The sequence below is a fragment of the Glycine soja genome, chromosome 3 (genome assembly GCF_004193775.1).
Source record: "Glycine soja cultivar W05 chromosome 3, ASM419377v2, whole genome shotgun sequence".
Lineage (NCBI taxonomy): Eukaryota > Viridiplantae > Streptophyta > Magnoliopsida > Fabales > Fabaceae > Glycine > Glycine soja.
In genome coordinates this window covers 46082869-46105896 of record NC_041004.1, presented here as the reverse complement: position 1 = coordinate 46105896, position 23028 = coordinate 46082869, and the positions used below count along the sequence as shown (strand labels likewise).

Sequence of the window (23028 nt, the reverse complement as noted above, 5' to 3'; positions counted from 1 at the left end):
GATTTGGATTTGAAAGCTACTGGAATGATTTGAATACTTGTTGCACTGAAGTTCATTCAAAAATCGATGAATATACATAATATATAACTAGCCAGCAACTATTTTGATAGTATTTTATGTTCAATATTCTAAGTATTATTTGAAAATTTTCACATACCATTATAAAAAATAACTAACAAAAAAAAATAATTGTTAAACTAAACCACGTTGATAAATAAAATTCATATTGCTTTGCATACATTTTTAATACGTATATAAATTATACAATTAATATTCTTTGGTTAATACAAGGATTCTTTCTAACTGCAAATACACTGACTAGCTTGTACTTCACCTAATGTTTTATTTGACTAGCTTGTACTTCACCTAATGTTTTATTTCACAGAGTCACAGATATATTAAGCAAGAGTGTCCCGCAGGCAGTACTGGCGGCACCAAAGTGTCCCGCAGACAGTACTTGCGGCACCACCCTCTACCGCAAACAGCTTTGGCGGCACCCACCCTACCCACCCTCTCTCACCTGTCCCGCAGATGCTATCAGCGGCACACCCTCACCCCTCTCTCCTACTCAGCACATGTCCCGCAACTGGGACTAGCGGTACCTTCCTTACCGCCATTGGCACTGGCGGTTCAAGCTTCCCGCCAGTATCAATGGCGGCACCCACGTCGGAAACAGACCCTGCATGTTATTTGTTTAAAAACGAACCCCCTTTGGTAAATTGTTTGTAAAACAAGCCCTGTACGGTAAATTTGCCGGCATTGATGATATCTATAAACAATTAAACATCAAATAGGATTAGAGCCCGCTGACGACGTGCGTTGTACTGTCTAAGACCACTCGTCCTCTATCCATTGTCGTCACTATATTACGTTCACAACAGTAGTTAGTAAAATCAAAGGAGGAATTATATTTTGATAACAATAAATTTTAAACATTCTATTGATAATTCTTGTTTTTTTTTTTATCTTTTTTATTAAATTATATGATCAATTATTTATTTCACTTAAAAGAATCAGTAACTTTTTTTTCTTTTTCTTTTTATTTTAAATTGCAAACAACTCAAAATTACTTAAGAAACATTTTTCATAATGAAATTATATTCCAACGTGATTTTCCTGCTAGAATGTGCTAAACTACGTTTTGGATAAAATAGATGTTATCGTCAACATAACCGAAAATTCACCCAACCAATCATCAATGGGACTATCCTCTTATCTATTCTTCGCCATATAAAAGTGACACGCTTCAATTAGGACTGTATAATATAATTTAAGAGTTTAATACATATGCATAATATAAAATAATTTTATATTATTATTTAATAATAAATTATCATTTAAATTATTTTAAAATAATTATTTTAAAAATTAATAAATTTATCATATATAATAGATTGTGACTAGATAATTATGTAATTTTTTTTTACTTTATCAGTGTATAACTTTTTTCTCGTAATTTAGTTAAATAAACTTATATTATTTAAATTAAATTTTTAATTTTTAAATAATTTACTAAACATGTTATATTTTTACTATTCATCTTATACTATATCCTAGAATATTTTCGATCAAATGTAAAAAATAAACTAAAATATAAATTTTAAATATAAATCACACTTTCATTAAATTAATTAATGTTATGGTTAAAATATCTTTAAGTAAAATATTAAAAATAATAATAATAATAATAAATAACGCAAATAGAGTAATGTTTAAATAAATAATTAATTTGACTAAAAAAATTAATATTAAATTAAAAAAACTTATCATTTATGAATATTAATATCTTAAAGCATAAAACCAAAAATAATTATTGGTTTGAGTAAAACTAAGTTTAATTTGTTTCTTTAAAATGTTTTGCACTATGTGAATGAAAATAAAACAATGAATGTATATATAATCAGTCATTAATTAATGATCCCTACCGCTAGCACTGTACGCATGATCAAAACAAACAGCACATCAAACTCAATTGTCAATTACAGAGCCGAACACTGTGATCAAATAAAAAAACACCATGTCACTAATTCGTACGAATGATCCATTATATATTTCTTATTATTTCACCAAGTCACAAGGCTCAGACGAAGGAAGTAATTAAGCTAGTCTATATATTTTAAATTTGTGATCATCTTCATTAATATTTCATTCCATGGCTTCTTGTCACTCGTCTCCCACTCTAGTGTTTACAGTACGAAGGAGGCAAGCGGAGCTAATAGCGCCGGCTAAGCCGACGCCTCGTGAAGTTAAGAAACTATCGGACATTGATGACCAAGAAGGGCTTCGTTTCCAAATCCCCTTCATACAATTCTATGGTAATAATAAAGAGTCCTCCATGAAAGACCCTGTTGAAGTGATAAGAAAGGCACTTACAAAAACTCTAGTATTTTACTACCCCTTTGCGGGTAGGCTTAGGGAAGGTCCTGGCCGCAAACTCATGGTGGATTGCAATGGTGAAGGCGTTCTTTTCATCGAGGCAGACGCTGACGTCACGCTGCACCAATTCGGTCCCAGTTATCTTCTTCATCCACCGTTTCCTTGCTTGGAGGAGCTTCTGCACGATGTTCCCGGTTCACGTGGAGTTACCAACTGTCCCCTCCTCCTAATCCAGGTCTTTCTCATTATATATATATACTATCTTCTTATTTATATAGTGATTTCTTTTTATATATTCTTATTTTATAATTCTAAAATACCATACCATTTCTTTCAATTAATTCCTTTTTTATGATTATTATTTCATTAATTTTCTTAAATTCTTTCTCTGTGTAATAAATATTAAATATAATGCATAAAAATATTATTTTTTTCTAAAATTTGAATTCATTATTTTAATTTTTATAAAAAAAAAGTGTGAATTTCGATTTTAATCCCTATAAAATGTTTTATTTTATTTATATTTGTCAAAAATTTGAAATCAACGTTATTTGTATCGAAAATGGATGTAGCTAGCTCTTGGTATTTTCCACTTTTATCTACCCCTTGAGTAATATTTTTCAACGAGCAAAATATATTTTTTGTCCGTTGTTTAATTTTGATTTCTGTTTTAAGTGTTAATTTTTTTTAGTCCCTCATAAATTGTTTCATTTTTTTGTCCTTAAAGTTAATTTCAACTTTTTAACTGATCATACGACAAACATAAACTTTGTGAAATTTTTATTTAAGTTTCTGACAACTACAAATTATCTTATAGTCTAAGTGTTTATTTTTATAACATTTCTGGTTATTTCAAGATGAGTACAACAAAAATTTGGTATCAGCCAGAAAATTTGCAAGCAATTAGTTGAAATTAACACGTGAGACTAAAAACAAAACCGAAGAATTTATGAGAAATTAAAAATTAAAAAAAAATTATAAAGATCTAGAAACAGAAATCAACGCAAGAGGAGTGACAAAAATATAGTTGATCCTTTTTCAAAGTACACAGAGGGTGGTGAGAGTAATTTCTGTTTCAAGTTACACTAATCTATGAATGCAAATGATAGGTAACGCGGCTCAAGTGTGGCGGTTTCATTTTCGCCCTCCGATTGAATCACAGCATGAGCGACGGATTCGGCATAGCGAAATTCATGAAAGCCTTAGCCGAAATCGCCTGTGGCGCAACGGAACCTTCCCTCACTCCAGTGTGGTGCAGGGAGCTCTTGAATGCAAGAAACCCACCTCGAATTTCACGCACCCATCACGAATACGAGGTGGAAAACAAAGCCAAAGGAACTATGATGATCCCATTAAACGACGTGGTGCAACGTTGTTTCTTCTTCGGACCTAGAGAGGTAGCTTCTCTCCGTAGTTTGGTTCCCAAACATCTTGGTAGATGCACAACATTTGAGGTCATCACTGCATGCATGTGGAGATGCCGCATAAGAGCATTGCAACTTGACCCAGAGGATGATGTTCGCTTCATTTACACTATTAACATTAATGCCAAGGTGAATCCTCCATTACCTAAGGGTTATTACGGTAATGGATTTGTGCTCTCGGCAGCGGTAACCACATCACGAAGGTTATGCGAGAATCCATTTGGGTATGCTTTGGAATTGGTAAAAAATGCAAAATCCAACGTGGATGAGGAGTATGTGCGCTCTACCTCAGATTTAATTGTGGTGAAAGGAAGACCCCATCAAGCAACTACGAGGTCCTACCTTGTTTCGAATACTACACGTATTGGGCTTGATGAGGTTGATTTTGGGTGGGGCAAGCCCATTTATGGTGGGCCTGCCACGGGTGGAATGACAAGTTTTCCTCAAATGACAAGCGTGTACGTGTCATGTAAGAACCACAAAGGAGAGCATGTGATAGTGGTACCAATTAGCTTGCCAGCCAAAGCCATGGAGAGGTTTGCTACAGAGTTGGAGGGGATGCTAAGACACGCCAGCCAACCAATAATGGGAGCTCATCAAGGATTAATGTCTTTTCTGTGAGAAATTATTGTAGCTATATGTTTGGTGTAGACATATATATGTCCTAGGTGTTAATTAAGAAATATATAATATAATGTGATGAGAAGAGAGGAATAAAATAAAATATTAGAGTGATAATCAGGAGTATGTATTGTATGGGTGTTTATATACCATTATACTCAAGCAATGATATATATAGAGTCAGTTTAAAATATACATAATTAAATATCCCTGCTGAAAAAAATTATGATTAAACAAACTAATTTCGTTAGTTATAGTAACATTTATTAATTGTATTTGTACCAATCTCATTTCAAAATAAATAAATATATATTAACATTATAAGGATTTAAAACTTGATTGTTGAAACTTAAAATATGGAAATTGGTAAATTATATTATATCATATTACATGAATGAGACTTATATATTATCCAATTATGTAATGACATGTTATCACATTAGATATTTTAATTTTATTTTTATAATTAAAGTTTAAAGATTTTTTTTTTGTAAATTTGATATTTTATTTTTTATTTTTAATTTAGTATTTTATTAAAAGATATTTTTATCCCTAATTAATTCTTATTATTCATGATTTTAGACCTAGTCTTTCCTTTCTTATTTATAATCTTTTTCACCATCATCAACAATAGAGTACTTTTAGTGCGCCACTACCTATGTCATGCTTCCTATCTGGCCATTGACCATCGAGACTACCAACCACAGCTATATTAAGAGTTCTCGTCTCCACATTTCTTGTGCAAAAATAGAGTGTTATTAATATATTTTTCTTTTATCTTTTAAAAAAATTAAAAAAATAAAAGATTCTAATTATATCTAATAAATTAATCTCGAAATTATCTTTTATTTAACATTAGAACAAACTTATCTTTCATTCAATATTAGAATAAATATATCTAATAAAATTTTAAAATATATATTTTTTATCTTTATCTTGATTTTCTTTATAGTAAATTAGAGAGGAAAATATTATATATGCATTTGACGGGAAAAATTATAAATATTTTTTCTCTAACTTGTTTACTATAAAGAAAATCAAGATAAAGATGAAAAAATATATATTTCAAAATGTTATTAGATATATTTTTGCTAATCTTGGATAAAAGATAATTGTGAGATTAATATCTTAGATGTAATTAGAGTATTCTTTTTCAAGGCAAAAAATTATATATATATATATATATATATATATAGAAAATACAGAGACCAGATATAATCGTCGTCAAGGGTTGATGGTCAAGCAGGAGGCACGACGTAATAAGCAACGCGGCAAGGACGCATGGAAAATATTCTATTGTTGACGACAATGAAAAAAATTATACATAAAAAAAGAATGACTAAAGTTAGAATCAAGAAAAATACAAATTAATTACAGATAAAAATATTTTTTAATAAAAAATTAAATTAAAAAAAAATATCAAACTTATAAAAAGATTATTTGACTTTAATTAAAAAAATTAAAATATCTAATGTAATAATATAAATTATATGATATGCCATGATTGAATAATATATAATTATACCAAAGTAACGACTGAAAAATCTTAGCAGCGAGCGACACTCAAACGCAGAAACGTGTAAAAGGTGAGACCCCTGATACTGGGATCCCTCATGCATTATTTGAATTGAGGTGAGGGCTTGAATGGACTGCGTAGCTAATTGCATACTGTTCTAGTGTGGGACGTTGAGTATGTGGTTCGAATGAACCAGCAGATTATTCTTCGCATTCAGATTGTGATTGTGATTGTGACCAAGCATATCTTGTCATGTCTACAGCCGACAATACATACCCTACAAGAAAAACAATAATATATTTTTTAATGTGTTTCGATTAGATTTATAATAAGAAAATATTAATTAATTTTTTATATAAACAAAATAATAAATAGTTATTTTTATTTTTTTATGATGTCATCATAATTTTGTGAAATAAAATTAATTCTTCTGTGTCATTGAAACACACTACTCATATTTACTTATTTTTCCATAAAAATTGAACTTTGCTTTTAAAATCAGTCCTCTTATGTGCGATGCACAGAACTTTTATGTGAGTGTGGTTTACAAATTACAATAATTAATAATTGTATTAGAATTTATTTATAAGAGGCACAAATGATATGATTGCTGAAAAAAAAATGATATGATTAAAATTAAAATATTTAATAATTACATTCTTTTTCTTCTATGATTTTTAATCTGCAAATATATATGGATTCCTTTTTTCTGATGCATTTAGTCATTGTGTTGACTCTAACATGACAGGTACTAAATTCCGAAGATATAAACCCTTACAAAACCACCATCATCTAAACTGTTAAGTCATTTCACTAATTACAGTGAATGTTAATGATACGAAATTGAAATCACCGGTAAATGAAAAACAAAACCTGTGATTTGAATCATAATCGTTCGAATCTAAACTCGAAAAAAGTACAAATTAAAGATTCAGATCCAATCTTGAAGAGATCGAAGCTCACATTCATAGAGAGAGAAAGCGTGTATCAAAGTAAATTGAAGAGAGAATGCGAATTAGAGACATGAGAGACCTAAGAGAACGAGATCATAGAGTGAAACGGAACAGCGATATTGCTTATTTTGGTTTTGGTAAAGCTGCTTATAGAAATAAAGTATTACTTGATTTTAACTAGAAAAAATATTACCAAGGCTATAGTGACGCAAAATAAAAATAAAGCTAAAACACAATCATATAGTGATAGTTCAACAAAAATATAGATAAAAGTAACTTTTAGTGACTCAAGTCTTGTATCACTATAGAGTGTGTGTCACTATATGGTATTTTTGTTTTTTTTTTTGTAGTGACATGGGACTTTTAAGAAGTTAAACCTGCAAAATTTTATGATTCTCTATATATTTCAGTCAATAATAAAAATATAAACAGTGTGTTACTATAATATTTCTATATAAATCAACAATATTTAAGTTAGAACAACTCCAACGTAGTAACTTATTATATTAGTTCTTAAAGTTAAGCATCTTGAGAATACCATCAGAGCAAATGAGTTTTCATAGAACTTTTATAAACAACTATAATCAAGGTTATTTAACTATTAAAAAAACATTTTTTTAGTCAAAATAAGGATTCTTAATTCTGTGAGTGGAGAAATAAAATGAGATCCACTAAACATAACTTAAGAACTCTAGTTCTACCATTAAAGTGAAAATTAATCAGTATTTTTAAAGCTTATATATATATAAAGATGCTTTTATTTATTTGTTTAAAGAGTGTTAATAATATTAAGAAAATATTAAGTGGGTTGGGAGGATTATCATGTTGCTAACTGATCCTCGTATAGAACTTAATCAATTATTAGTAATTCTTGATTATAAATTAAAAAATTTAATATACGTCACATAAAGATGAGTAGACACCATAGGTGTATAATAGTCTAGTAACCACCAAATGATTTCTCAATATAACACACTCTTTAAGATACTTTTCTAAACATGTTTTTAATACATTATATATAATTAAAAATTATTAAAAACAACCATCATAAATGACAATCATTAAATAAAAAGAATTATAAATTGAGTCAAATAAAGAATGTATTAAAAATAGCTACTCCCATTTCTCGTTTAAGTTTTATCCTATTAGCTAGTTGAAATCGCCGGGGGTGCACATTCAAAACTTAACCTGAAATCGGTACCGTACCCTATATTTTCTGAACATGTGAACAATATGATTTAAGATCAACAGAAGATGTGTAGGTAATCTGGTAATCATATTTCTTGGCTTGAAACTGCATTCCTTGAGTTTCGCCCCTGTAGCTGCCGAATGAACCATTCCTTTCAAAGATACCCTCCTTTATATCGATCGCCATAGTCCTTATCATATAGTATATATCAACGCATGCTTTTACTCTGTGCAAATATAAATTAAATTCCGTTTCCTACTATCACTAAATCAAATCCCCAACCCCACCAACTCTTCACCAATAAACTGAACCACACTCTCCCAATACTTCTCCTTACCCACTATGAGCACCATCATGATCCTAATACCCTTTATACTAGCTTCATTATTTCCCTTTTTTCAAGCTCAGCCTCTATCATCAGCCTTCGCCAACCAAGGTCAATGGAATCTCCTGCAACCAAGCATTGGCATATCCCCAATGCACATGCAACTTCTCCATAACGACAAGATCATCATGTTCGACCGAACCGATTTTGGTCATTCATACCTCCCTCTTTCTAATGGCCGTTGCCGCATGGATCCCAACGAGATTGCCCTAAAAGTTGATTGTTCCGCTCACTCAGTACTATACGATGTAGCCACAAACACTTTTCGACCCTTAATGATACAAACAGACACGTGGTGTTCCTCGGGCTCGGTTCTCCCCAACGGTACATTGGTCCAAACCGGTGGCTACAACGACGGTGAACGTAGCATTCGCATGTTCACCCCATGCTTCGGTGAAACCTGCGATTGGGTCGAATTCCCAGGTTTGTTGTCACAAAGAAGATGGTATGCAACGAACCAAATACTCCCAGATGCTCGTGTCATTGTTGTTGGAGGTAGAAGACAATTCAACTATGAATTCTTACCTAAAACACCTAGTCCTAACAGTTCTCCCTCATCTATTCCACTTAATTTTCTCCAACAAACTAGCGATAGAAGTGAAAATAATTTATACCCTTTTGTGCACCTTTTACCCGACGGAAACCTATTCATCTTCGCCAACACGAAATCCGTGTTATTCGACTACAAACAAAACAGTGTGATCAGAGAGTTTCCTCCAATCCCAGGTGGCGATCCTCGTAACTACCCTAGCTCCGGATCTTCGGTTCTTCTCCCACTAGACGAAAACCTAGATTCCCTCGAACCTGAAGTGGTGGTGTGCGGCGGAGCTCCACGTGGCTCGTTCGAGAATGCCGCACGTGGGAACTTCGTGCAAGCCCTTGGCACGTGCGGGAGGATTAAAGTCACTGACTCTAACCCTAATTGGGTGATGCAGAACATGCCGATGCCGAGAGCAATGGGAGACATGCTTCTTCTCCCCAACGGCGACGTTGTTATAATTAACGGCGCAGGAGCCGGGACCGCCGGGTGGGAACACGGCCATGACCCGGTGTTGTTGCCGGTGATATTCCGGCCATCGGAGACGGTGAATCAGTTTAGTGTGATGGCACCGGCGTCAAGACCTAGGTTGTATCACTCTTCAGCGGTGTTGTTGAGAGATGGAAGAGTTTTAGTTGGTGGTAGCAACCCACACGTTTATTACAATTTCACTGGGGTTGAGTACCCCACTGATCTTAGCTTGGAAGCGTTTTCTCCGCCGTATTTAGCGCCGGATTTCGCTCCGGTGCGGCCAGTAATTAGGTATATTACTAACAACAATGTGTTGGGGTATAGGGTTTTTTGTTATGTCACATTCACGGTGCCTAATTATGCTTCGGTGAGTGAGGTTTCGATTAGGATCGTGGCACCGTCGTTTACTACTCACTCTTTTGGACAGAATCAGAGGATGGTGGTTTTGAAGTTGAGTGCAGTTACATATCTGGCCGGGGAGGCATATTACGCCACCGTGATGGGGCCTTCCACGGCGGAGATAGCACCGCCGGGGTACTACCTTTTGTTTGTGGTGCACAAGGGTGTGCCAAGTTGGGGTTCGTGGGTGCAAGTGATGTAATATGTAACGGAGATTATGGGTAGTTGCACATTTGGTTCAATATGGGTGTTAATAACATAGATGTAACAGAGGAATTTGTTAGAGCAGGTTAATCAGGTCAATCATGATGAGTTAATGTCAATGTAAACCAAGAAAGAAATCATGATTTGTATGTATTTCGACCAATATGTTCTGTACTAATTTGGGGTTTCTCATGTATGTTTCACAAAATTGGTTAAAAATATATTAAAAGTTGAAAAGAATGGTAGTAGTTAAAATTAAACTGATGGCCAGAAACTTTTAAACTGTTTATTAAATTATAAATATTTAATAAAATTAATGGTTGAAATAATTAAAAAAATATAAAATGATATAAATAATATGTTTAAAAAATTAAATAATTATTTTAAGGATAAAAAAGAAATAAAATATAAAAAATTAAAAAGTAAAAACTAACGTTTTAAAACATTAATTCAAATAGCATTTTAAAAAATATTAAAAATTATTTAAGAAAATTTATTTACCAAACATATTGTTAATAAAAAAATTAAAAACTAATTAAAATGAATTCCTAATAACCTTAAGTTTTAGAGATTAACTTTTAGTCATTATAATTTGATAATATTTTAAAAATGAAAATAAAATAAAATGATATATTAATATAAATTTAATGTCTTAATTTTTTGAAGGGAACAAACTTAAGTTATTTTACAAAGAATATAAGGCTCATTACAAGTTGGACTAAAAAAAAAAAACCATGTGAACAGGCAAACGATCTAGATGTTCTTGCTAAGCAATGAAGAACTTGATTGATTTGTCTATTGATAAACTAAACATAGTTTCTGAGATGAGATAATTTTCTTACACAGCACCTGCTTCTGAGTTGGTGATTTCAAATTCAACACATCCACATTTGCTTTGCAGTCAGTTTCGAAAATGATGTTTTGGAGGTGTATTTCAGAGAAGCCCAGGATATAGCTGCAAGTAGTGACGCGGCCTCTACCTTGGTACCAGTTGCTTCTAGTTCTGATGAATTGACCCGTTGAGTCTCTAAATTCTGGAAAAATGGCAGCGTCTACATTGCAATCATGGATGGTCTTCCAATCCCATACTAGTTCATTTCGTCTTGAACAATTAAAGGGTGTTTTTTCCTTCGTTTCCTCTAAAATCTCACACCTAAACATATCCTTAATTACTAAATATTAAATTAATTGTCAAATAAAAGAAATGCACTACTCTATTTATTTGGGATGTTATACCGAATTGGCATAATTTGCTTTCAAAATTACTCAATTAGTATAATTTTTTAAACATAAGTGAAGTCGTAATTATGGTGTACAAGTTATTAGTCAAATTAAAATTTTAATTCAAAGTGATCTATACATCCAATCTATGCTCGACACTTCGAGTTATATATATAAATGGTAAATTGAACTTATATTTTTTTTAAGGAATATATAACTTTTTGAAACTTTAATATTATATATGTTAAAAAATATAAAAAATTAAAATATAATAATATAAAGTAAATTTAAAATTATAATCTGGAGATAATATGTATAACATACTCCATTTATTGTATTGGGCCAACTCCAGACTCGATCTTTATCCTACTGCGCCTTTTCTTGTGATCTTGCTCAGTGTGTTTTACTTTATTTAGTGATGAACGACAAATGGGACAAGTGCATCAACTCACCTCAACAAGAGTGTGAGCTCAAGCTTAAACCATTATCACACGCACGAAGATGCACTGTATTGTTTATTACTCAGGCTAGCTAACACATGTTATGTTAGTCACTCAATGTGAATGTGGGACTTTACAATCTGGCACACCTTGTGTATTTAAATATTTGTTTAATCAAGCATTTTATACTCTAGAGCAAAGACAGGCCACATTAATCAATTTAGAAGGGTAAGACAGTAAGCAAAAATTTATGAATACAAGTTCCACCATAAATCTGAAAGCTTGGGATAAGATATTGAAATAAGTTTGTCAGTTTTCTGCTCGTATTGCTGTTACACCTAGTTCTAAATTGGTTTAATACTTAACGTGAACCAACTTCAACAGCAATATTTTAAGGGAATATGACCTGAACCAGGTTAATTTGTGTTCTATTCTATCTAAGAAGAACTAATTTAATAGTCAAGAATACCACACTATAGCATTTTGCAACCTTTCAGAAACAGAATGTAGCATTTTTCAGATGCTGCAAAGATCAAGTAATCAACTAATGAAAAAAAGACTAGAAACAAAGACTGACTTTGGCTTTCACGAATTACCAAAAGTACCACTCCTCATACCAATGATTAATTGTTACAATGGAGGATGATGAATATCCTCTAACACAAGACTAAAAATAGCAACATCCTTCCTGTTTTTTCCAACACCCTTTGGGATGCTTTGTTCTCTATAGCAACAAAAGCTTGTAACCTTACCAAATCAGGCACATCCTTGAAGACTTGTGACAGCAATCTTCACTGCTTTGGTGGAAATCCCTTGGCCCCAGTACTTGGCAACTATGGCATAGTCAATCTCAGCCCTACACCTGTCATCTCCTGTTCCAGGAGACACAGACACAAACCCAATGGTTACATCGTCAACGCATATGGAACGAGTCCATGGATGAGGCATGCACAGATCTCGAATGACAGTCAACGCTTGCTCCCTCGAAACAAAAGTGTTCCATCGAGTGTGAAATCATCTACATCGCTCAATTTGAATGGTCGCAGGGTGATTTGTGACAAGTTCATTGCCATACCATGTGTTTTTTCTCGTATGTTTTAGACTTAACAAACTTCGTATTATTTCTGATCATTTATATTAAATATGTAGCTCATCGATTTTTATTCAACAGATGGATGTAAATACATATCTCAATACAAGTAATAGTTTCAAGAAATATCTATAAATTAAACATTTATAAGAGTTTGGCCAAAAGAGGGAATCTTGTAATTAAGTAGAGTAAACATGTTTATACAATCTTGTAATTAAATTATAAAAGAGGGAATCTTTTTTAAAATCGAATTATTATTTTATTTGCTAAAGCTTCACTTGCTCAAATTCGGTCAGACTCTCGTAAGCAGCTTTTTTTGAGCAAGCTCGGGCCAAAGAATTCACCCAGCAAAGTCCAAGATATCTTTCCTTCCCGTCTTTGTATCTGTGGATTAACAGAGCCCTGTCAATATCAAAATAGTACCAAGTGACTGTCAAGTGTCAATTGCAGAGAAGACATCAATGTATTAAAATCAGTGGGTAAAATTCAAAAACTATTGGGGAAGTGCATACGCATACTACTTCCATGATCCATGATTGTGATGGTTTCCACATGCACAACAGTAAACCATATGATCAAGAGAAACGCAATTTTGCGGAAAATTGTGTTTATAATGGATTCAAGTTAAACATCACAACAACATCAGATGGAGGAATCAGTCTCAGACGAGTATAATTGGTCTGATTTCATGGAAAGGATTAGAGTAAACACTCTGTGTGTATTATTAATGGATTGTTTTCTAAGTGTGCAACTGCATCATGGAGCTGGCAAGGACAAACAAGTTTTTCCCAAGCCATAGCTTTGGGTTCCAAAACTGAACATGTTAAATCCAACTCTATATTCTCAATGTTCATTGGAAACCTCTAGAGATGAAAATTTGCCAGTCCCTGAAAAAATAAAAGGACGCCAGAAACAAGCACATCCCATAACAAGTAGATAGGTGCAGATATATCATTACAGTGAATTTTACATTATTTGCACCGAAACAAGGCCAAATGTTACTACAGATTAAACTAGTCAGTCAGGAGTAATTTCATCCGTTGACAAAAAACTATAAACTAGCAAATCCTTAACAACCCCCCTTGAGAAAAGTGTACTTTCTGAGGACACCCTCTCTAAGGAACCCAGCCTTTTCAAACACTCTCTGAGAATCCAAGGGTGAGGTATGCAGACATCCCTTATGAAGTTCAGAGCCTAGCCTCTTCCCTTGTACGGCATGTTTCCCATCGGAGGTTTCGAGTCACTTGATCATCACCGGCCCATAACAAGAAATCATCAACGTCACTCATCTTCAATGGTCGGAGACTAACCCTGGAGAGAGATCCACCCTTGCCATCTTTGGTCAAATATGCATTAGTTTCTTTTCTAAGGCCGGGATCAAATATCCACCACCACACTAAATGAAACTGGAGCCACTTACCTAGAAGCAAATTTAACCGGAATATGCTAGAAACACTATTTTATTAAAACGTAAGACATACTTGGGCTTGAAAACAATTCTGAGAATCATTTCCATCGAATCAAAACCGAAAAATTTTGCTATTGAAAATGTTAGGTGAGAGAGTACTAGACAATCGTATAAAGACCATGGATGATAACCAAGGAGACTGTCGAGGAAGCCATCGAGAACGTTTATTGGATTTGGAGGGGACCTAAGATAATGGAAAAATTTGAGTCGAATTAGAAGGGGCCGCGCGAACGCAGGCCCCCACTACCACAAATTATGACGTAGACTCTCCTACTTGAGGAGACCTTAGGTAGACACCCCTCCAAAGTGCAATGGAGGTCACCAAACCTAGGCCATAGGCCTTCATGAACACCCATTGACCCCGTCCAGGTAAGTATGTTTCAATGTGGTTAGTTGGTCCTTATTTAAACTACCTGAGACCGCACGCAAGTATATTCCTCGCTGGTGTGGGACTAAGATTTTGGTATTTTCTCCATCTGATTGTCCAAATTCAGTAATAATGTGCTAACGAACAGGCATTACTATATCAATAGAAAACAATGTGCACTTCACTCACAAACTTCTTTAAGTTTAACTTCGAACCGTAATAATAACAAGACCAATCATAGACAGAGGATGAGCAACAGAAATATGGAAGTACAAGGGGACTCCAACTCAATACAAAATACAGAACATCCCCTGAAAATTAACAGTAGAACTTAATACATTCTAAATTATTCAATCTGAAAACAAAACTAAAGAGGCACCTTTTCTAGCTAAAAACCAAGTCTATGACCTAACCTTTATCAAATTCATAACATATACAAAACCAAAATTACAGCCATCAAAAACAATATTATTCTGCATTAGCCAAAAGCTCCAAACCATAGAATGTTATACCATTTGCCAAGACCTTTTACCACAAACATGGTTAGAAAATTCCTACAAATCACCAAAGAAAACACAATCGGCACCCAGTCCATCACTAGCTATGTTTCTCCTAAGCAAATTGTTTCTTGTTGGCATCCAATTCAGAATTAATTTCCAAGAAAAAACGAATTTTACTTGGCACATTACACTTCCAGAAAGACTTGAACAAATAGCAATCATGATCCAGCACATTAGTAGAATGCAGCCTACAAGGATTCAACAAGAAAGAATATGCAGACTTTATAGAATATATGCGTGAACTGCATACTGACCACGCTCATTCATCTTGTTTTTCCTTACAAAGGGTAAAGCCATAACGGAAGTAATTTGAAGATGAACAGTCTTTAGTAATGGCAGTGGAATCGTTAAGGATGTTGCTATTTTTAGTCTTGTGTTAGAGGATACCCATTCTCCATCGTAACAATAATCGTTGTGAAAGCCAAAGTCAATCTTGGTTTCTACTTTATAGTTTTTTTGCATTACTTGATCTTTTCAGCATCTGAAAATGCTTACGTTCTGTTTCTGAAAAGTTGCAAAAATGTTATGGTGTGGTATTTTTTACTATTAAATTAGTTCTCCTTAGATAGAACATAAAACTGGTTCAGGTCAGATTCCTATAAAAAAACTGCTGTTAAGAAACCCAAACTGCCTATTGTAATATTGTATTAAACTAATTTACAACTAGGTATAACAGCAATACAAGTAGAAAGCTAACAAACTTATTTCAATATCTTATCCTAAGCTTTCGGATTTGTGGTTGAACTTGTATTCATAAATTTTTCCTTTTTGTTTGTTGCCTAGTATGAGCAAAGTAAATGTAGGATCTTATGTAAACCAATTAGAAGTACAACTTTGCACTAAAAGTTGAGTTACTATTTGTGATTTGTGGCTGAAGCATTTTTAGAAATGTAAGTTTTAGTAGTCCAACCTTGTAACTTTAACCATTTTGAGCAAATACTTCCGGCATGAGGCATCCATGTGCTACTATTTTCTTCCCAGTTTGCTAACTAATTGTAGCACTTCCAAATTCCTATATATGACTGGGTGTGAGGTCATCTTGACCTCCCTTTCCAATTTACTTGGCTGCCATCCTTGAGCCATGTATTTGTCACCTAGTCTCCTTTTCACCTTCACCAAATAGCTTAAACCTGAATCTACTAATGCAAAGTGCTGAATCCAATATTAAAATTTAAAATGACGATACAAATTGTTAAATTGAAGAGTAAGCGGGCAGCAACTACCAAAACAGAAAAAAAAATACAAGAATCAGTAGTTGGACATTATTAATAGATAAAATGATGCTTATAAAATTGAATAGGGGAGATATGCATCTTTACAATTTGGAACAAAATTAATGAAACCATTCCATTAGGCTATGATGGTTTTTCACGAAACTTTCTCTTAATAGTAGGGTGTGCCACGCTCATGCTACAATACAATGCACGAGTGACATTTGAGAGTGCCAATAGCAAGCTACTGTAGTAGACCCTCCCTACAAAAATGTAATTTAATATCGTGTGGACCAATGAACCACATATCAGATATTAAACTGAAAAACAGGTACTACACTTGATCTTTAGCCCAAAGGCCGAGAAAGTTATGAAGATAATAATTTCAAAATGTCAATTTTATATGGGACTTAATCACGGTGTAACTTCGATGGAGCTTTTAGTCATGGACGGAGTCTTTGACAATGAGCACAAATGTCTCAAGCTAGTTTCTGTATAATACTGATAATTCTGAAAAATGAGTGAATTAAAAAGGAAACATTAACTCAGTGATTGAGAGTGGACATTCTTTCTCTGCGGGAAAGAGAAAAATCATAGTTCCACTTCTCAAAAAATAGTTAAACCTTCAAAAGTTCCAAAGAAAAAACCGTTGGCATTTATTTAATGCTCATTGCTAGTTATTTTTATTTTGACTTCTTGCCCATATCCAATATTGAACTAAAGATGAAGCCATACATCAAGGCTACCCTCCGTCCCTTAAATTCATAATGAAATAATTTATGCATGAGACAGAACAAAACTCTAATTGTATTTAATTTATACTATATTACATTTCAAAATTTGATTATGTTTTAAGTTAAAATGAGTTTTTTCCCTTTTATTGTTGTGGTGCATGCTTTTGATAGGTTCAGGGAACATTTTCTACACAATGGATCTGTGTATATTCCAGAGATGACCATGGGGGAAAACTTGATTTCTCCTAACGTTGTCACAAGGTGTAGGAGCCGAGAGCTGGTATGGATACCCAAATTAGCTGCAGAGTTGATAAATTGGATAAACTTAAACACACTGCATATATGTAACACTTCCAATAAATTCCATAGGTGAAGCATGCAAAATACAACATTGAACTTAATCAGAAAGGGGCTGCGCGAACGCAAGCCCCCACTACCACAAATTATGATGTAGGCTCTCCCACTTGGGGAGACCTTAGGTGGGCACCCCTCCAAAGTGCAATGGAGGTCACCAACCTAGGCCATGGACATTCACGATCGTCCATTGACCCCATCCAGGTAAGTATGTCTCAAGGTTGCTGGTTACTCCTTATTTATGCTGCCTCGTGAGTCATGAGTTAGCATGTTCCTTTCCGGTGTGGGACTAACGTTTTGCTTCAACTTTCTTGTTCTTTTTGCTCTGTAGATTGCCTAACTACAGGAATGCTACGCTAGTTTTCTCTAATATTATTCAAAATACAGAAAATTCTGTTTAATCTTACACTGGAAACCATAGTTATCCTCGGATTTAATTTAAATTCAAACCATAGTTATCTCAACAATTGCACAGCATCCCTGCATCTCTCTCTGAGATTTTAAACTAATCCAAACAAGCTAACACTTCCTAGTCTTAGAACTCTTATCACATCACATGGTGAAAGGTATACACTCACTACAAACTAAATAACATGAAAACGATGAACACTTTGATCACGAACATTTTAAGTTTTAACTGGTTTAAATAGTGCAGGCTGCTGTAATAATAATGACTCCATAATAAAGTATTATTACTGACTCTCCAATCTGTGGTCCACTAGTTCATAAAAGAGAATAATAGGCATAAAAGGTTCACCATAGACAGTGGATGATGAGCAGGAGAAAACATGGATACGATGTTCTTCCTATAACCTCCAGTTTTCCAGCTAGTCCGCACACCTATTTACCTCTCTGAAGGTGTGTGTGAGAGAGATAAGACAACACTCCAACTTTTATTCTTCAAATGTTGATTTTCTTAACAATCATGTTTCTACTCTTCTGTTGCTTCATAATAGATTGCCTTATGTTACATGATAATATCTTGCGAAGATGTAATCTGTTGAATAAATAAAATTTTATCAAAATTTATCATGTCAACATCTAACTTGACAAGATCTGTTTCCCTAAATAACTTATGTTTCTTCTATATATAATAATCGGCCTTCGCTAATTAAACTTTTTGTCCTTCATTTTGATTGCTGTGAACTAGGAGCAAGATAAATTGCTGTTCTTATGTACCCATTACTATTAGGATGTACAAATTTGTACTAAAAAGTAGAAATTGTGTTAACATGTGTGATTTGTGCTACAAGCATTCTTAGAAAAGCAATTCTTGCATTGGCACAGTACTTAATTCAAGCTGAAGTCCATGTTAAAATTATTTAATAGTATTATCTTTAACTTAATTGATTATACTTATAGATATTATGTTCACGCATAAATTGTGATTCTTAAGGATTTTTGTATTGGAATAATTAACAAAAATAAATAAATTCTTGCACAACCACAATGCACTGCAAAAGTTTCCTTGAGATTAGCAAGTAAAAGGTTATGGTCATTAGTAGCGGGGATGACACTCATGCAAATTATAAGATACCATATTTTTTATTATCATTCCCACATAAAAAAAAATACTCGTCTCGCCTCGCCACTGAACTTGACTGCTATGCTTGAAGAACATATTCCACATCAAGTCTCCTTTTCACCATTACCTATACCTCAACCCCAAATCTACAAATGCAACTCGAATACCATGATGATGATGATATAAATCAGTAAAAAAAATGAGTTGAAGCATTTTGACTTTAATAATGAGACTACAATTATTTCTTATTCTCTTGCCTATTTAGACAGGAGCAAGAGAAAGAAGAGAACTAACTACTTTTCAAAACAAAAATATTTTGTTTGGTTCTGCCTATGACCACCTCAAAAATTAGAAAGCTAAAGAAAATCACGCAGCTGTTCGGCAAAATATCTCATCCTAAAATCAGCTTAGGGGCATGCTTGCAGTCTAGTGCATAGGCCAACTTGATCTGAACTGAATAAAACAAGGTACGACTGCAGATCAATTCAGCTATGTGCATATGCGTAGGTATGGAACCACCATAATAGATCAGGCTTCCTTGCAGTTTAACATTTAATCTCTGAATTCCTTCAGTCCTTTCCGCAGCACCTTCATAAATAAATATGGAGTAGCATAAGGTGATTAATTTCGAAAATATTTTCATAAAGATTCTGGATTTCTTGTATAAAATATTAAATTCATAACATTTGGGGGGTGGGGAGGATAAAAAAACATTTACTATTTTGATAGAAAAGAATGAGAAAAGAAAGAGAAAAATAAAATAGTTTGCAATTTACAAATAGACACACAATAGTCTTCACACTATAATACATATTAAAACACCAAATCGAGTTTAAATTCTAAAGTAATAAACAATTGAGTAAGATTTAGTTTCCCTGGAAGTCTAGAACTGATAGAAATGTAAGAAATAGATGGCATTAGCAGCAAAGCACTATAAGTATAATATCTAACGAAATAATAGAAAAGTAGCAAACTATAGGGTGAGGAAGGATATGGACTAGGGAGTAGGGAGTTTTGGAAACAATTATTTTAGCCGCGTATAGATATTATTGTTAAGTTCAATACCTCGGCTACTATGTAAAAGTATGCAAAGAAAATCCAAGAACTACAGCAAGTATTGTCAGACAGTAACATTTTACTTGTTTAATTGAAGAACAAGCAAATACCACAAGACAGAAAAACAATCAGGAATCAGTTTCGTGCCTAAGAATTTTTAGTAAAAAGATCAGGGGAGAAAAATAACCTTTTGTATCTCTTCTTTGAACCACATGGACAAAGTGCGTTCCTGCTAATTAGTCCAGCTTGGGCCAAATTAGACCTTGCAAGATCCAATGGAGTTGAACCAACTAGCTTTTGGACCTAGAGAACATGAAATATAAAACACAGCTGGTTAAACTCAAATTCAGCACCCCATACAAGCACCCCAAAAAGCATTTACACTAAATTATTTGACATTGTAAAGTAAAGTTCTTATCTTGCTGCATGTACTACTCACACAAATCATAGTCATCAAAGATGTCAATGACTTCATTTGTATTAAATATACACATCTAAATCAGGCAAGTTTTAAAGAAATTCTAATTAAATATCCATACCAATAACAAAAGACAAGAGAAAAATATAAAACACATTGACAAAGACATCAACATTTTGATTTGGAGCATGATGCTATACAACACACTGCTAGCAACATAAGCCAAAATCAAGGAAGCAGTTCCGATGGATCTACATACAGTATAATTCTGAAATTCTGCTATCCCATCCAAGGCTCAGCACCTGGCTAGGCTAAAGGACCCAAATTATGGTACTTAAAACCAAAACCCCAAATGTCAAGATAAAATTGCTCAATCAATACCTATTTTTTACTAGAACTAGTACAAAAGAAAGATAAAAAAAAAAAAAAAGAGGTAACCTTTTAATGAAGCATTCAGCAAACTAAAATGTCTTCACAAGATGATAAATTGAACCCAACTAGGTAGTTAGGAATTAAAGTAACAATGAGAAGCATTACTTCAGCAAAGCTTTTGGGCATTGGTTTTCCTTCTTCTTTTAGCTTCTGTATCTTCTTCTGTGCTTCCTTGGCCCAAGTAAACTTGGCAAGTGCATCCTCCACATCAGCAATCGTGCAATTACAATGTTTTGCCGCTTCTTGTTTCTGAGCTGTCGGGAGATTCTGAATATAACAAGATAAAAACATGAGACATCATTTTCCTGATATATAAATAAACATTGTGAAGAATGAATTTATGTAGAAACCAACCTCTCCAGTGGGGTCCAAAGCACCGAGAAATCGAATTATGGCTTCATATTTGTCGAAGGCGGAGGAAAAAGTGGCTTCGCTGCTTCGCCCAACCATGAACTCCTTAAACGCGCCTATTCTCTTTGCATTCTTCATTTCATCCGCAAAACCTGTGAGTGTGAGCAATAATATCATTATTATTAACAACGATGTAAGCAAGGAGAAGGAAGAAGCGAGGACGAAATTGGAATTAAAAGGAACTGACGGAGCAAAGTGAATGAATCGGAGGTGACTTGGGAAGCGTCTCCCTGGGACTGGGGCGTGCTCTTTTGGCCCGTGATGACGTTTTTGACCTTCTCCATCCATGAACCCTGCAACTGTGCCGTGGAGGAGATTGTTCGGTACTTGTACTTGCAATATTGGTTTATCGAATAACAAATTTTGTTTAGGATGCGAAGAGAAGGCATCGAATCGAATCCTTGTGTTGATGTCGATCACTCTCCAACTCCTACACTCCTATGGGGATGGCTGCTGCAAGCATGAAGATTGCCTGAAACTCAGCACGAACGGAACGATGTTAGAATTGCCCTCCAAGTCGAAATGCTACGTCAGGCTCAAACCGACGTCGTTCATATGCTAGGAAATTGAGTGTATTTTAAATATTTTTTTAATTAAGGGTAAAGAGTCACTTTTTTCATTAATTCGTTAACAAATGGGTTATTCAAATATAAAAATATAAAATAAATAATCTGATAAATAATTTGTCATTGAAATGATGATATTATCTCTAATTGTCAGCATAGGAACATATTTGTTATATAATTTTTTTTTACTTCTCGTACTTCCCACTCTACACAAATGTGTCCTTAAATATAAAAATATAAAATTTAATTTTCAAAAAGTATAAAAATTGCGATAAATATATCCAGACGATAATAGTAGATTTTGACTAATTATTATAATTTGAAAAAATTTATAATGATTTTGACAATTTTTTTAATAAACTCGTAAATTAAATTGAGCCTAAAAAAACACTCATTTTATAAACTCGTAAATAATTTTTTATACATGTTTGATGGAAGGTTAAGTAAAAAAATGTTTATTGTAAAATATTATAGTTAAATTAGATTCATGAATAATTTTTAAGGAAAATTGTAGTTTCAATAACACTTTTAATTTGTAAAAAATACCCACCTTCTTTGGAATTATTTTTTTGAGGTTATGATTTTTAAATGACTAGTTGATAAAAAATAATTGTGTATGATTTAAAAAAATTAATTTTAAAATCAATAAACTTTTATTATAATATATAATTTGATTTAGTTATATATACTAATAGACATTCATATTTTGTTATGAAAAAATTATAAAACATTAAATAAATAGTGTTTGATTAAACAAAAATAATGATTTTCTTATCTTTTACCATAAAAAAAATCTCTTTTCTATGTATTGATAGCATTTATTTAAGAGTTAGCAACCAAAGGATTATTTTTTTTGTAGTTGAAGAAAAGTAAGAAGAATTTACCAAACCAATAAAAATTCACTTTCATTGATAATATTTTATGCATGTATCAACCGTTGATTAAACTTAAAAATTATATAATAGAAACAGACACTTACCAGTGTGATGTAGTTTTTCCAAAATTTTATTGTAATCATTATAATTTTTTTCAAATTATAATAATTATTCTCAATCTAATATTGACGTCCGGATATATTTATCGCATTTTTTACACTTGT

General features: G+C 33.2%; 3 protein-coding genes, 3 non-coding genes and 1 pseudogene across 7 annotated transcripts; 2 read left to right on the top strand and 5 right to left on the bottom strand.

The window, feature by feature from the left end:
* Nucleotides 1-2062: 2062 nt before the first annotated feature.
* LOC114407670 (benzyl alcohol O-benzoyltransferase-like) lies at nucleotides 2063-4616 on the top strand. The gene is made up of 2 exons (XM_028370853.1): nucleotides 2063-2611; nucleotides 3486-4616. The coding sequence occupies exons 1-2, from the start codon at nucleotides 2153-2155 to the stop codon at nucleotides 4419-4421; spliced, it is 1395 nt and encodes a 464-aa protein (XP_028226654.1). The 5' UTR covers nucleotides 2063-2152; the 3' UTR covers nucleotides 4422-4616.
* A 3693-nt stretch (nucleotides 4617-8309) lies between these two features.
* Nucleotides 8310-10242, top strand: LOC114405576 (aldehyde oxidase GLOX-like). Its single transcript, XM_028368041.1, has one exon. The coding sequence runs from the start codon at nucleotides 8422-8424 to the stop codon at nucleotides 10072-10074; it is 1653 nt and encodes a 550-aa protein (XP_028223842.1). The 5' UTR covers nucleotides 8310-8421; the 3' UTR covers nucleotides 10075-10242.
* A 2151-nt stretch (nucleotides 10243-12393) lies between these two features.
* On the bottom strand, nucleotides 12394-14287 carry LOC114405338 (annotated as a pseudogene).
* Nucleotides 14288-14510: 223 nt separating this feature from the next.
* LOC114407955 lies at nucleotides 14511-14672 on the bottom strand. Its single transcript, XR_003665761.1, has one exon. It is a non-coding gene; the product is annotated as a U1 spliceosomal RNA (small nuclear RNA).
* A 1939-nt stretch (nucleotides 14673-16611) lies between these two features.
* Nucleotides 16612-16805, bottom strand: LOC114407908. Its single transcript, XR_003665719.1, has one exon. It is a non-coding gene; the product is annotated as a U2 spliceosomal RNA (small nuclear RNA).
* A 767-nt stretch (nucleotides 16806-17572) lies between these two features.
* On the bottom strand, nucleotides 17573-17733 carry LOC114407878. Its single transcript, XR_003665691.1, has one exon. It is a non-coding gene; the product is annotated as a U1 spliceosomal RNA (small nuclear RNA).
* A 1314-nt stretch (nucleotides 17734-19047) lies between these two features.
* Nucleotides 19048-21908, bottom strand: LOC114407669 (protein translocase subunit SecA 1-like). 2 transcript variants are annotated; one of them, XM_028370850.1, is made up of 5 exons: nucleotides 21551-21906; nucleotides 21307-21455; nucleotides 21058-21219; nucleotides 20290-20405; nucleotides 19048-19634 (listed from the first exon to the last, which is right to left on the bottom strand). In XM_028370850.1, exons 1-5 carry the CDS (start codon nucleotides 21750-21752, stop codon nucleotides 19616-19618), a joined length of 648 nt encoding a protein of 215 aa, XP_028226651.1. In that variant the 5' UTR covers nucleotides 21753-21906; the 3' UTR covers nucleotides 19048-19615. The 2 variants fall into 2 exon arrangements, with proteins under 2 accessions (XP_028226651.1, XP_028226652.1); XM_028370851.1 differs by lacking the exon at nucleotides 19048-19634 and having other exon boundaries at nucleotides 20959-21219; nucleotides 21551-21908.
* Between the last annotated feature and the right edge of the window lie 1120 nt (nucleotides 21909-23028).

Excerpts from the sequence above, each read along its gene's own strand:
- LOC114405576 (XM_028368041.1), top strand. The coding sequence starts at position 8,422 with ATGAGCACCATCATGATCCTAATACCCTTTATACTAGCTTCATTATTT.
- LOC114407670 (XM_028370853.1), top strand. The coding sequence starts at position 2,153 with ATGGCTTCTTGTCACTCGTCTCCCACTCTAGTGTTTACAGTACGAAGG. Across the intron at positions 2,612-3,485 it reads GTCCCCTCCTCCTAATCCAG|GTAACGCGGCTCAAGTGTGG; the intron begins GTCTTTCTCATT and ends TGCAAATGATAG.
- LOC114407669 (XM_028370850.1), bottom strand. The coding sequence starts at position 21,752 with ATGCCTTCTCTTCGCATCCTAAACAAAATTTGTTATTCGATAAACCAA. Across the intron at positions 21,220-21,306 it reads CTTTGGACCCCACTGGAGAG|AATCTCCCGACAGCTCAGAA; the intron begins GTTGGTTTCTAC and ends TGTTATATTCAG. Across the intron at positions 20,406-21,057 it reads TGCCCAAAAGCTTTGCTGAA|GTCCAAAAGCTAGTTGGTTC; the intron begins GTAATGCTTCTC and ends CATGTTCTCTAG.